The sequence below is a fragment of the Caretta caretta genome, chromosome 5 (assembly GCF_965140235.1).
Source record: "Caretta caretta isolate rCarCar2 chromosome 5, rCarCar1.hap1, whole genome shotgun sequence".
Taxonomy (NCBI): domain Eukaryota; kingdom Metazoa; phylum Chordata; order Testudines; family Cheloniidae; genus Caretta; species Caretta caretta.
Window position 1 is genome coordinate 130,800,866 of NC_134210.1, and position 14,035 is coordinate 130,814,900.

The 14,035-nt window shown below is 45.7% G+C and overlaps 1 protein-coding gene across 4 annotated transcripts in view; it reads left to right on the forward strand.

Moving 5' to 3' along the window:
- Window positions 1-14,035, forward strand: part of TRABD2A (TraB domain containing 2A) — a 120,608-nt gene that overhangs the window by 1,987 nt on the left and 104,586 nt on the right. For all 4 annotated transcript variants that reach the window (XM_075128897.1, XM_075128896.1, XM_075128895.1 and 1 more), the window contains exon 2: window positions 13,364-13,924. In XM_075128897.1, the coding sequence (XP_074984998.1) occupies window positions 13,364-13,924 (561 nt within the window). The remainder of the gene's footprint in view (window positions 1-13,363; window positions 13,925-14,035) is intronic.

Genomic DNA, 14,035 nt, shown 5'->3' on the forward strand with positions numbered 1-14,035 from the left:
ATAGTTAAGCCTCGCTAGGATGGTTGCCTGGAGACAAACTGATAGTACAACCAGGCACTTATATAGCGTGTTACATGGTCAAAGACCTGTACAAACATTAACTAATGAATCCATACCCTGGGGAGGTAGCTATGGAATATTATGCCCATTTTATGGATGGGGAGAATGAGAGATTAAAGTGACTTACTCCAACCCACAGAGTGGCCCAGCTTTCTGCAAGGGTATTTGCCCCACATGTGCAATGCCAGTTGTGTGTGCAAATCAGGGATGTGCCCCTAGGAATGGGCATGCATAAATCCCAAACTTCACATCCACAGTGCTTGTTGGCACATAGGAGTCAGGCACAAGGAAAGGGTGGGCGCAGACTTGGGAGAAATTGGACTGTTCTCTTGCTTCAGGGGCAAGTAACTCTCGTGAAATAGGTGGGAGTTACTAGTTGGTTGCGGTGTTGTTGTGGCTGTGCTGGTCCCAGGGTATTAGAGAGACACGGTGCGGGAGGTAATATCCTTTATTGGACCAACTTCTGTTGGTGAGGGAGACAAGCTTTCAAGCTCCACAGAACTCTTCTTAGTGTCTGGAGTTATTAGTGTCCTACAACGCAGCTTAGCTCCAAGCTATGGGTGTAGTTTTGGGGAGGGTCAGGGGGGCATTGACACCCCCCCCAACTGCAAGTCTCGGGCAGACATGGAATTTCTTCCCCCCGCCCCCCATGCACAGCCTTGTTGGAATTTCCTCCCCCTTGCCCCCCCAGTATAGAAGTCAAACTGTGCCTATGCTCCAAGCACCACCTGAATCTGAATCTCCTTTCATAGTTTGTTTTACCTTTCAGTGTCGTGGCTTCCTGCTGGCTTTTGCCAAGACTCGTCACTTCTGCCAGGGCAGTTGGTTACTTTGGCACACTGTTTGCCAGAATTGCTACCTGGTTGCATTTATGTTACTTTTTATTTTTTATGAGGATAGATTTTTTGCTTATTGCTCAAGCCCCAACCTGGACAGTTAACAACCATACTAATTAGCAAGCTAGCAGCATAAACTTTTGTTATTACTGACCTGTTTGAGGCCGTCTCTACACGATTGAATTTGACTGTCTGAACATGATTGTTCGCAATGATATTAGCTGACCCATGTTGAGCATGATTAAGCAGCAAGTGAGGATGAGGACGAAACATGATGAACAAAAGCATAAGGCCAAGATTTTCAGAAGTGACTAGTGATTTTTGGAAGCCTCATTTTTTGGCTGCCCAATTTGAAACACTTCAAAGGGGCCTGACTTTCAGAAAGTGCTGAGTACTCACACTCCGAAAATCAGATGCTTTTAAGGTATCTCAAGTTCGGCATCCAAAAAATCAAGGCACTCATAATCACTGGTCACTTTCAGAAACCTTAGGCATTCTTTCTCTAGTTCATTAAGAAGTGCTGCAGTGTGTTGGATTCAGTGCGTGGCTTAGAGGCAGTCTGACCTGTTCTCATGTACCTGAGAAGATGCTCAGCCTGGTTTGCCTCATCTACGCTCACTTCTGATGTTTAGTCCTGGGTTAGCTAACATGATTGCAGCCAGCCATGTTCAGGCACAGCAAATTTCATAGTGTAGAGCAGACCTGAAAGGAGCTAGGATCCATTGAAGTGCAGGGCTCCTATACTTAGGGAGGTGACAAATCCACAATTGGCTCATCTCTGTGCACAATATACCATTGGTTTTACAATGATTTGGGGATCCTGTGGGAGGATTTAGCAGCTGGCCAGTGGGGTCAGGTTGGAGACCCTTGTCATCAGGGAGCTGTGTGATGGTTTGGTAGCTGGGAGAAGGCCAGGGATACCTTTTTATTGCTCTTTCCACTTGTGAGCTTGTCTCCCATGCGCTCACTGCAGGGACGCCTACCTGTAGCCCACCTGTCTCATGCTGGGTCCTGCTGCCCCCTAATGAACTGTCCATACACCAGGCAGCAGTAGAGTCTGGGGCTTTCCCAATCAGAATCAATCAGGAATCGGGGCTTTGGAGCACTGCAGACTCGACTGTGTGTCACACTACAGGCAGCTTATCTGAGATGCCAGAGCGGGTCTAGCAGACGGCGCTCAACCCCTGCCAAGGTAGAAGGCGGTTTGCCAGCCGGCCAGTCAATTTATTACTGGAGCCAGGATGTAAACCAGATTTCAGTGTAATCAGTGGCGGCACCCTCATAAAACTGGGTCATGTTTGGAGAGCAGGTGCCAGGCGAGGCTCGGCTCCCTTCAGAGGATGGGGCGTAGAAGCCATGGGCTTGTGTGAATTTGTAGCAAGGACTTTCAAAAACAAAAAAGTTTTGGGGCATCTGTAAACTTTGGCAGAAAAAATTGTATTTATGGAAAATTGCAAGCCTCTGGTTGAAAACACCAACATGTTTTCACCAGCAGTTGATGCAACAAGACTTTTACCCTTTGTCAAGAAAACCAGAGGTGAAATGTGTTAACGAAGTCTCATTATCTCCTGATTACTATGCCATTAAAATGTGAGACTGCCTGTAGTTTTCCATATTGACAGTCTGCTTCCTCAGGTCATTAGGACAGTGGGAGAAATGACACTATTCAATGATAGGTTTCAGAGGAACAGCCGTGTTAGTCTGTATTCGCAAAAAGAAAAGGAGTACTTGTGGCACCTTAGAGACTAACCAATTTAAAGAGACTAACCAATTTAAAGCTCATGCTCAAATAAATTGGTTAGTCTCTAAGGTGCCACAAGTACTCCTTTTCTTTATTCAATGATAGATTTTATTTTCAGGTCATATAAATAGGAGTATCCAGCTATTTTCACGGGGGTGTTGTGTAAAAAGGAAACACACTCTTGAAATGACACATGAACACTTCTAACTCCATCTCTTTTTAAACAACATTCCCCATTGTGCCTGAAGTGGATAAAGTTTTTTTAAAATACCAGTTCCTCAAATTATGGGATGTGCTTTTTCTTACCTCCCTAAATTGCTTTTACACCTGCCCTCCTCTGTGACTCCCAAACCTTCCATCCTGAGTATGTGTATTCAGTGTCTGAAAGAGATAAGTTGCTATTTTAAGGAAGTGGCAAACAATAATTCTTCAGAGACCTTTCTTGTCAAAGCTCCATGTTATAGCTAAAACTGCAGCCAATAATTCTCCCCAAATCCTGGATTTTTGGCACAGTAGAAACCATTCTATGTTTTCCTGGGGGGAAAAAGCTTTTAAAAGAATTAATTTGCAAGAGTGTCTTTTGTGAACATTTAGGGTTTTCCCCATTCATGAATGAACTCTTTTGATCTGTTAGTGTATTTTGCTAAATGTTGATGCACATTTATGTGTTTAATGCCAGCCCCCAGGGATTAGCAGTTGTAGCTATTTACAAGTGTAGGGAGCATTGTTCATGATAAATGGGCCAATTAATCTAAATGGCTAACTTTTCCCCATTATATTTGCTTCTAAAGAGCATAAGCAGTTTGTCCCTTTATGTTATCTCATCTGTCTGCTGTAAATTCTGGCTTTTAGTTTGAAAACTGATTTTTATTTTTCCTCTGGTGAAAAAGGTACTGAATTTGTATTCTTTTAATAGTTGTATGCAATGCAGTCCTTTTCCCCAGGCAAACTCCATTAAACTAGATTTAGGATATTAAGTATGCCAGTAATTTAAAGGAGGGGAAATGAAGAGAATATTATTAATAATGTATTTAACATTTGCAGTTAGGTGCATGGGGCACTTCACTCACTGTACAAAGACATAGGCCCCGATCCTCAAAAGTCATTAAATACCTTTGGGGATCAGGGCCACAGTCCCTGCTTTGAATAGCTACAACCTAAGTGGAACGTGACAAGATGGGACACTGAAAGAGATAAGCAGCAGACAAAGGAGATAGAAGGAGTGCAAAAAGCACACACAGAGTAAGATTTTGGGGCTGCTTGAGGGATGTATTCCCAGTTTTGTATTACAGTACTTTAAAAAAAAAAAAGCGTGAGAATATGGTAGTAAATTTAAAGAGGCCATGTGGTGCAACAGATTGGCCACTGGACTAGGATGCAGATGACCTGGGTTCTATTTCTGGCTCTGAATGATTACAGTGATAGAGGCCCTAAATGATACTGGAGCCACTGTACGTTCACATAGTGACATTCCCTTCCCTGAAGAATGTAGTCTAAATACGCAAGACAGCCCCAGAGTGGGAGGGAAGAACAGAGGTGATGCGGTTTGCCAAGGTCACACAGCAAGTCACAAACAGACCTAGGACTAGAACTTAGCACTCTTGATCCTCAGTTCAGTTCTGTACCCACTGCACCACACTGCCAGTGAAGAGTCCTTTCCTTTTTGATTTTCTAGGTTCTTGCTCGTTTGTCAATGGCTTTCTGGTAACCGGATGCCCAGTGTAATTCCACTGGAGATCTTTGTTTCTTCCCGTTGCTTAGCTGCATTATTTATTTTCTGTATCTCTGTAGTGTTTTACAGCAACCAATACAAGGTTTCAATGGTTTTGAAATAACTGTTGGGGAGGCAAATTACAGTATCCCTGATAGTTGTGTTACAATAAAATACTTTGCGCGGATGTCATAAAAACCTTCCTGTTTGACAGGTTGTAGCTCTGATCTACCAGCAGGTCTTTGTTGGCACATGAAACGATATATGTCAACTGACAAATGAAGTAGGAGGTGTATATTTGGGGACTGAATGTTATGTCCTGTTACGGTCCCGTAAACGCTGCTTGTGTCCTCCTGGAAAAGCAAGCCGGCAATTGCAGCAAAGCCTTTTGCTGTTGGTTTAAAATAGCTGGAATCTGGGGGTTGGTCTATTTCATGATGTCTCAAAAATAAATCCATGAAAAATCTATTGGAAACACCCTTTAGCAAGAGCATTTGGCACTTCTGCTCTGCTAAAAAAAATAAAAGGAAGTCAAGGTGCACAGAGAATTGTAAAATTATCTAAAGGTAACTGGATCAGCTAACTTCAGGAGATAGCTTGGCACAGGATTCTGTTCCTAGTCATGCTAGTGACTGTGATTTGGCCTTAGGCAAGTCATATTGCCTCCCCATTTCCCTCAAACTCTTTTCTATCTTTTTAAGCTCTTTGAGGCAAGGACATATGTCTCCTACGATATGTGTGTGATGTGCCTATGACAGTAGGGTTCTGATCTTTGCTGGGGCCTATCTAGCTATGATCTTTATCTTGCCCTCTTCACTGTCGTATCCGAGCACCTCACAGTCTTTAAAGTATTATCCGCACAATCATAGAATCATAGAATATCAGGGTTGGAAGGGACGTCAGGAGGTCATCTAGTCCAACCCCCTGCTCAAAGCAGGACCAATCCCCAATTAAATCATCCCAGCCAGGGCTTTGTCAAGCCTGACCTTAAAAACTTCTAAGGAAGGAGATTCTACCACCTCCCTAGGTAACGCATTCCAGTGTTTCACCACCCTCCTAGTGAAGAAGTTTTTCCTAATATCCAACCTAAACCTCCCGCACTGCAACTTCAGACCATTACTCCTTGTCCTGTCCTCTTCTACCACTGAGAATAGTCTAGAACCATCCTCTCTGGAACCACCTCTCAGGTAGTTGAAAGCAGCTATCAAATCCCCCCTCATTCTTCTCTTCTGCAGACTAAACAATCCCAGTTCCCTCAGCCTCTCCTCATAAGTCATGTGTTCCAGACCCCTAATCATTTTTGTTGCCCTTTGCTGGACTCTCTCCAATTTATCCACATCCTTCTTGTAGTGTGGGGCCCAAAACTGGACACAGTACTCCAGATGAGGCCTCACCAATGCCGAATAGAGGGGGACGATCATGTCCCTCGATCTGCTTGCTGTGCCCCTACTTATACATCCCAAAATGCCATTGGCCTTCTTGGCAACAAGGGCACACTGCTGACTCATATCCAGCTTCTTGTCCACTGTCACCCCTAGGTCTTTTTCCTCAGAACTGCTGCCTAGCCATTCGGTCCCTAGTCTGTAGCGGTGCATTGGGTTCTTCCATCTTAAGTGCAGGACCCTGCACTTATCCTTATTGAACCTCATCAGATTTCTTTTGGCCCAATCCTCCAATTTGTCTAAGTCCCTCTGTATCCTATCCCTGCCCTCCAGCGTATCTACCACTCCTCCTAGTTTAGTATCATCTGCAAATTTGCTGAGAGTGCAATCCACACCATCCTCCAGATCATTTATGAAGATCTTGAACAAAACCGGCCCCAGGACCGACCCCTGGGGCACTCCACTTGACACCGGCTGCCAACTAGACATGGAGCCATTGATCACTACCCGTTGAGCCCGACAATCTAGCCAACTTTCTACTCACCTTATTGTGCATTCATCCAGCCCATACTTCTTTAACTTGCTGACAAGAATACTGTGGGAGACCGAGTCAAAAGCTTTGCTAAAGTCAAGAAACAATACATCCACTGCTTTCCGTTCATCCACAGAACCAGTAATCTCATCATAGAAGGCGATTAGATTAGTCAGGCATGACCTTCCCTTGGTGAATCCATGCTGGCTGTTCCTGATCACTTTCCTCTCATGTAAGTGCTTCAGGATTGATTCTTTGAGGACCTGCTCCATGATTTTTCCAGGGACTGAGGTGAGGCTGACTGGCCTGTAGTTCCCAGGATCCTCCTTCTTCCCTTTTTTAAAGATGGGCACTACATTAGCCTTTTTCCAGTCATCTGGGACTTCCCCCGTTCGCCACGAGTTTTCAAAGATAATGGCCAATGGCTCTGCAATCACAGCCGCCAATTCCTTTAGCACTCTCGGATGCAACTCGTCCGGCCCCATGGACTTGTGCACGTCCAGCTTTTCTAAATAGTCCCTAACCACCTCTTTCTCCACAGAGGGCTGGCCATCTACTCCCCATGCTGTGATGCCCAGTGCAGCAGTCTGGGAGCTGACCTTGTTCGTGAAGACAGAGGCAAAAAAAGCATTGAGTACATTAGCTTTTTCCACATCCTCTGTCACTAGGTTGCCTCCCTCATTTAGTAAGGGGCCCACACTTTCCTTGACTTTCTTGTTGTTACTAACATACCTGAAGAAACCCTTCTTGTTACTCTTGACATCTCTTGCTAGCTGCAGCTCCAGGTGGGATTTGGCCCTCCTGATTTCATTCCTACATGCCCGAGCAATATTTTTATACTCTTCCCTAGTCATATGTCCAACCTTCCACTTCTTGTAAACTTCTTTTTTATGTTTAAGATCCGCTAGGATTTCACCGTTAAGCCAAGCTGGTCGCCTGCCATATTTACTATTCTTTTGACACATCGGAATGGTTTGTCCCTGCAACCTCAACAGGGATTCCTTGAAATACAGCCAGCTCTCCTGGACTCCTTTCCCCTTCATGTTAGTCCCCCAGGGGATCCTACCCATCCGTTCCCTGAGGGAGTCGAAGTCTGCTTTCCTGAAGTCCAGGGTCCGTATCCTGCTGCTTACCTTTCTTCCCTGTGTCAGGATCCTGAACTCAACCAACTCATGGGCACTGCCTCCCAAATTCCCATCCACTTTTGCTTCCCCCACTAATTCTTCCCTGTTTGTGAGCAGCAGGTCAAGAAAAGCTCCCCTCCTAGTTGGCTCCTCTGAAGCAGGATAGTGCTACTATGCCCATTTTACTGATGGAAACTGAGGCAGCCTGCAGTGGAGCAGAGGATTTAACCTAGGTCTCCCAAATCCTAGGCTTGTGTCCTGACCACTGGACCATCCTTCCTCTCCTCCATCTGGCATCTAGGGCATCAATATACATAATAAAGTGACTGGTGCCTAAAATTGAGTGTGGTGTGATCCGTCTCTGGATCCTGTGAGTCTGATTTTCCTCTTACGCTGGTGTAAATCAGGAATAAGTCATTGAAATTAGTGGAGTTACGTGGTCCCCTTTGCATCTCTCTGGCAGTGTCAAAGGACCGTAAAGTGTAATGCTCACTTTAAGGCCCCTTTCTGCTGCTGGAGCAGTGTAAAATGACCTTAGTGTAGAGTGGAATCAGACCCAGTGCCTTTATCTACTAAATATTCTTGAAATGAGGTGAGAGAGAGAGGCTGCCAACTGTCCCATAGCGCTGGGAGGGTGAGCAAGCGTCACCACTGTTCCTGTGTTATCTCACAGCCACTTAGCACTTTGTCGAATTGCTCCCCTTTTGGAGGGAGGGGAGGAAGATGTTTGCTTGCTTTTTATCTTTAAGCTACATGGAAAAAATACCTAACAATAGAAGAGCTGCACAAGGGCAAGTTAGGATCAGTGTGTGATACGCACAGGGTGGAGTTTTCAAAGGCACTCGGCCTGGCTGTTTTCTCCTCCAAGCCCAGGGCAGTAAAATTAGGCCCATGCAGAATGCATTTGAAAGTCTCACCCACAATTTTCAGAGTAACAGCCGTGTTAGTCTGTATTCGCAAAAAGAAAAGGAGTACTTGTGGCACCTTAGAGACTAACCAATTTATTTGAGCATAAGCCTTCGTGAGCTAGAGCTCACTTCATCGGATGCAGTGAGCTGTAGCTCACGAAAGCTCATGCTCAAATAAATTGGTTAGTCTCTAAGGTGCCACAAGTACTCCTTTTCTTTTCACCCACAATTGCCATCTCAGGTACTTGGGTGGCTTTCAGTATCCTAGTATCTAAGCACCTCACACTCTGTAATGTATTTACTCTCTCAGCATCTCTGGGGGGCAGGGCAGGGCTGTTATCCCCATTGTACAGATGGGGAGCTGAGGTGCACGGGCGATTAAGTGACGTGCCCAAGGTCGCACAAGAAGCCTGTGGCAGAGCAGGGAACTGAACCCAGGTCTTCCCCATCTCAGGCTAGTGCTTTAACCGCTAGTCCCTCCTTTCTCTCACATCACTGCCACCCGTTCTCTCCATCTATGCTGAGTAGAGCTCTGGCACAATTAAGGAACTTACTAGACACTTACTAACCAGAGGCCTATAACAAAGCTGTAGATTTTGTGGGGGGTTTCAGGGGGAGAGAGTGGGTGGAAGAAACACAAGGGAGCTCCAGAGGCAGCCCCTTTGGTGCGCTGCCCAACCTCCCCTCAATACCTTCTGTGGCTGGAAAGGGGGAGGCTGTTGGGGAAATGGGCGTAAGTAATAACACCTGCTCTCCTAGGAGAGTGGGGGTGTCAAATGCTTTGAATGCCGGCACCGCCTTCTGGCAGAAGATGCAACTTTGTGCAGCAACTTCTAAAGCTCTGTGTTGGCCAGCAGGATTGATTATGTTCAGGTGTTGGGCTCCTGTCCAGAGCAGACTGTGCCATTCAGTACTAAGGGTGTGCTTTCCCACCAGATGTGCCGTCCCTCCAAAGATGGTAAATGGAGGTCCATTCTGCCCATTTCTAATGCCTGTTCTTGTGGGAATTAACGATCCCATAATAGTTTTCAGAGAGAAGCGAGGAGGCCCAGCCTGCCCTCAGTAATAACTCTTGCTGCTGTTTAGTGCATAGAAATGTCTGTAGTAACATCCAAGTACTCTTTAGGCACAGAGATCTCATCTGAGACTGGGTGAGAGCTATTGCTGAGTGCATAACCGGGGCTGGCTTCTCCAACACAATACACTGTACTTACGGATTGCAAGCTCTTTGGGGCAGGGACTGTCATTCACTCTATGTCTGTACAGAGCCGAGCATGGTGGGGCCCTGATCTGTTTGGCCTGTAGATGCTACTGCAAAATAGTTCTTTGATAATAATAATAATAATTAATAATCTACTTTCGGTATCTATCTGATTGCTTTCTAAAGGCCACTGAACTTCCCAGAGTATGTGAGTATTATGGCAATTACTCTTCTGGTGAGTTTGTTTATGATCCTGGATGAACCTCAATTGTCACCCTTTATGTTCCAGCCAGATAAAGCTCGGTTCTCTGCATGTTGGCTTTAGCCTTCCAGCAGCTTTTGTTTGGTTATATTAGTTGAGCCAAAGAAATTTTAAGCTAGCCAGAGGCAACTCTTTCCCTATGATCCCTTTTAGCTTTGGCTCCTCCCGTGCATTGCCTGTCACATACAAGATCAGACCTGTTTAAAGCAAAGGATGCCCTTTCAACCCCCTCCATAGCTATGGCTGCTCTCCTGTCTTTTTGTTCACTTGCAGCTAGTAAGTGACACCACTTGTCACTCCTCCTCTGTGGCTTCCATTTGTCTCCATTTGTTTTCTTGCCACATTAACGTCTTCCTCGTATTTTCCCTATTAACTAATAACTGGTTTAGTCCTCTATAAAATTAAAATGCTGGTAAATAAAAGGATTTTACACTCTTTAAAGAGACCTCGTCAACTTGAAAATCACCTTGATTTTCATGGGAGCGGCTGGGTGTTCTGTGCTTGGAAAATCAGGCCATGTATTTATGCCTAAACGTAGGCACCCATTATAAAAAAAATCTTGGCCTTGAAATGTAGGCTTATGGTGCGTGCTTTGGAAAATCCCACCCTACCTCTGAAATCAACGGTAAAAACTCTCATAGACTTCAGCGGGAGAAGAGTTAAATCAACATTGAACACTCTGGCTAGTTGCACCCTGAGCGTACTATTCTTAGTGAAGGTTAAGGCTGTGCAGAAGTTGATGACACTCTGCCTGGGGAAAGCCTCCTTCCTTACTACAGGTGAGTAGCCCATTTGTAAGGATTTCCTGGATGAGTGGATTCTCATTAAGTCAAAAATAAAATAAATCAGAATGACTGTCAAAGCACTGGGAAATGAAGCATTAAAGTAATTGGACCTTAAGCACATGGATTCAGAAAAGCTTCCCTGTTCAGGAAGGGGATGTGAACATTTGCCTGCTGAAGTCAGGGCAAGTGCTAAATTGGGCTTTTGCTCCATGTCTATTTTCAATCTTCTGTTAGTTATTACTTTACATATTTCTGTCCCTTCCCTATGTCAAACCTCTTCCATCTCTATTAAACCACCCTCTCTATCCTCCCCCCTCTACTTTCTCTGCTTGCTTTTTCCTCATTCATGCTCCTTTCACTTTCTTTTTCCATAGTCATTTCCTCACATTCTTTTCATGTCCCTGCCCTGTCCTTCTTCTTTTCTTCATCTAGCATCTAATGGTCTGTTGTATTTTTCTAGCCTCTTCCTTCAGGCCAGCTGGACCCCTTTGCTCCTGTTTAGCTTCCTGCAGGATGAGGGAGTTGAGGACAGAGAAATCAGAGGAATCCCAACATGCCAGAAAAGCTAATTCAGCGATAGAGTGGTTTTTGTGGCATGTGTGTCCGTAACATATTCCAATGTCCCATGCCAGCTGTGGGATGCACCTTTCATTTCTTCGGCATGCATGTAACTTTGCCTCAGAACACTGCAGTCCTCGCTTGATTTGGAGACCTAGCCTCTGGGTGACAGTAAAGTAGATGTGCTGGAGTTTTCAGCTGAGGAGTGCTGTGATCTGGAGCTGTGTTTGATAGAGAACATTCTCAGAAACCATTGTCTGGGATGAGCCACTGTGGAATTATCTTTCACATTAACCCTTCTGGCCCTAGGTTTCCACTGGAAATGCATAGGCAATGTGTTTCCAATAAGTCTTCTAAGGAGCCTGTTCTGCATTTACCAGCCAGAGCAAGGCATCTAAGCTCAACATTCACGCACACGTAAATCTAACCCCAGCTCTAGGGCAATCTTTTTGGCTGAAAGCTGACCATATGTTTGAATTGAGTGTCTGGATGCCCCTGTTGGAGCCAGACATTCGATAACCAGATCTTCCTGCCGGGCAGGGATGGGGTGGAGATTCCAGATGTTTTGTGCTTCCCTGCTTGTGGGCAGACAATCAGGAGCAGATTGCCTCTTACAGCAGCACTGACCCCATCGTGTACTCTGATTGTAGATTACCTGGGCCCGCTCATCAGCTGGTGTGAACTGGTGTAGCTCCTTCAAGTGAAGTCGTTGAAGACGTGGTGACCCCGTATATATTTACTGTCATGCCATAGACCACTCAAAGGCTTGATACAACATTACCCTCTAGGATTCTTTGAGATGTTATGGTCAGTTCTAGGGGAACACTTTAAATCATTCTCTATTAAAGCAAACACAGTGACGTCTGAGAACCAGACAGAAATTTAAGCCACCACAGGGCAGGATCTTTTTAGAGCTAGTTCTAAGGTTTGTTGCTACTAAAGTAACTAAGCTGTGCAGTTAAGAGTTTGAAGGCATCTGAAAACCATATGTTTTTTAAAAAATAAATGTAAAAGTTTTTTCTCTATTTCAAAAAACATTTCTTGGAACTGTGGGCCAGGTCTGGCTCTCAAGCAGCATTCTAGCTTCCTTTTTTGTCTTCTAAAGTAATTGCCTTTTTCTCCCAAAGCTGTGCTGAGATAGGTTACGCCGAGGGGTCAGGGATGGGCATCAGCCACCTGTGCAGCCTGTGTTTCCAAATTATTATCTGAGTATGTTCCTTATCCACCTGCCTGTTATTTTTCATGTTACATGCTGACTCAGAAGTTCTCCAAGGATGTGAAGCTTGGCAAGGGCATTCCCTCACCAAACAGATTTGCATCACAAAAAGCTGTGTCCAGACTGTTTCCTGGATGAAAGTTTTCTGTCTCTATGCATGTTTCCTTTCTCCTGGAGGGCCTCAGAAATCATCCATGGATGCTAAAAACATGGGCTTTTCCTGATGGAGAGGTTGAAGGGTGGAGATAGTGGCAGCGAATCGACTTCACCAAAGCAATGGCCGCATTTGACCCACTCTGGCTGGGGGAGGTTGGCTAAGGTAGATTCCACTCCCTGGCTGGTATCTGCAGGCAGTGTTGTCATCAACGGCAGGGCTGAAGTGTCTGTCACTTGGGTTTTTCTGTGAGATGGAGAGGCCAGAGCCACTGGTTTTATTTTTAAAAAAATAATGACAATGGGGTTTTAGTGTTTTAAAAAACAAAGAAAAACCCGAGTAAGGCAGGGGGGATTTTACTACCAAAGGAATCTCACAAGCTGAAAAAACAACCACGGTCCCAAAAGCGTGGCAGGTCCACCTTTGTTAATAGTGCCTAGCTCTAATTATCAGTAGGTCTGAAGGCACTTCGCAAAGGAGGTCTGTCTCATTATCCTCATTTAACAGACAGGGAAACCGAGGCATGGAGGGGTGAAGTGATTCTCCCCGGGAGCTGGCCAGAGCCAGGAATAGAACTCAGGTCTCCTAAGTCTCCGCCCCATGTTCTACCACTAGACAACACTGCCTTCCTTTAAAAGGAGAGACCGTTCCTGTGGGCACCGAGAGTAACTCTACTGGCCAGCAACATCGTGTGGCCCATTGTATTTGGGGTGCAGACTTGCCGGCGAGAGGCAGATCATACTAAAACAATGTAACTATTTATAACCTATGTCACTTGCCGTGGGTATTTCTCTCCTCTCCCCGTCTGTGTGATTTTTCTCCCCATGCCCCTCCCTCCCCTCCAGCCTGCAGGCCATTGTTCGTTTACTCGGCTGTGTTTCTCTTCCCTTCAGCAAAGCGAGCTTAACTCCTTCCTGTGGACTATAAAGAGAGACCCCCCATCTTACTTTTTTGGCACCATCCATGTCCCGTACACCCGGGTCTGGGATTTCATCCCTGAGAACTCCAAGAAGGCCTTCCAGCACAGCCACATTGTTTACTTTGAACTGGACCTCACAGACCCCTACACCATCTCCGCTCTCACCAGCTGCCAGCTGCTGCCGCAGGGCGAGAACCTCCAGGACGTGCTCCCCCGGGACATCTACCGCCGGCTCAAGCGTCACCTGGAATACGTCAAGCTCATGATGCCTTCGTGGATGACTCCGGACCAGCGGGGCAAAGGGCTCTATGCTGACTATCTCTTCAATGCCATCGCTGGGAACTGGGAGCGGAAGAGACCTGTGTGGGTGATGCTGATGGTGAATTCTCTGACCGAGGTGGACATTAAATCGCGTGGCGTCCCTGTCTTGGATCTTTACCTGGCCCAGGAAGCCGAGCGCCTGAGGAAGCAGACCGGGGCTGTGGAGAAAGTGGAGGAACAATGCCATCCACTGAATGGGCTGAATTTTTCCCAGGTAAGAGGAAAACGGTGTTTGACGTGGAGCGACCAACTCTGAGGATGTCTAATAAGGACAAATATTTGAATACAGGCTCTCTACTGGAGAACCTGTGAACACAGATCTGGG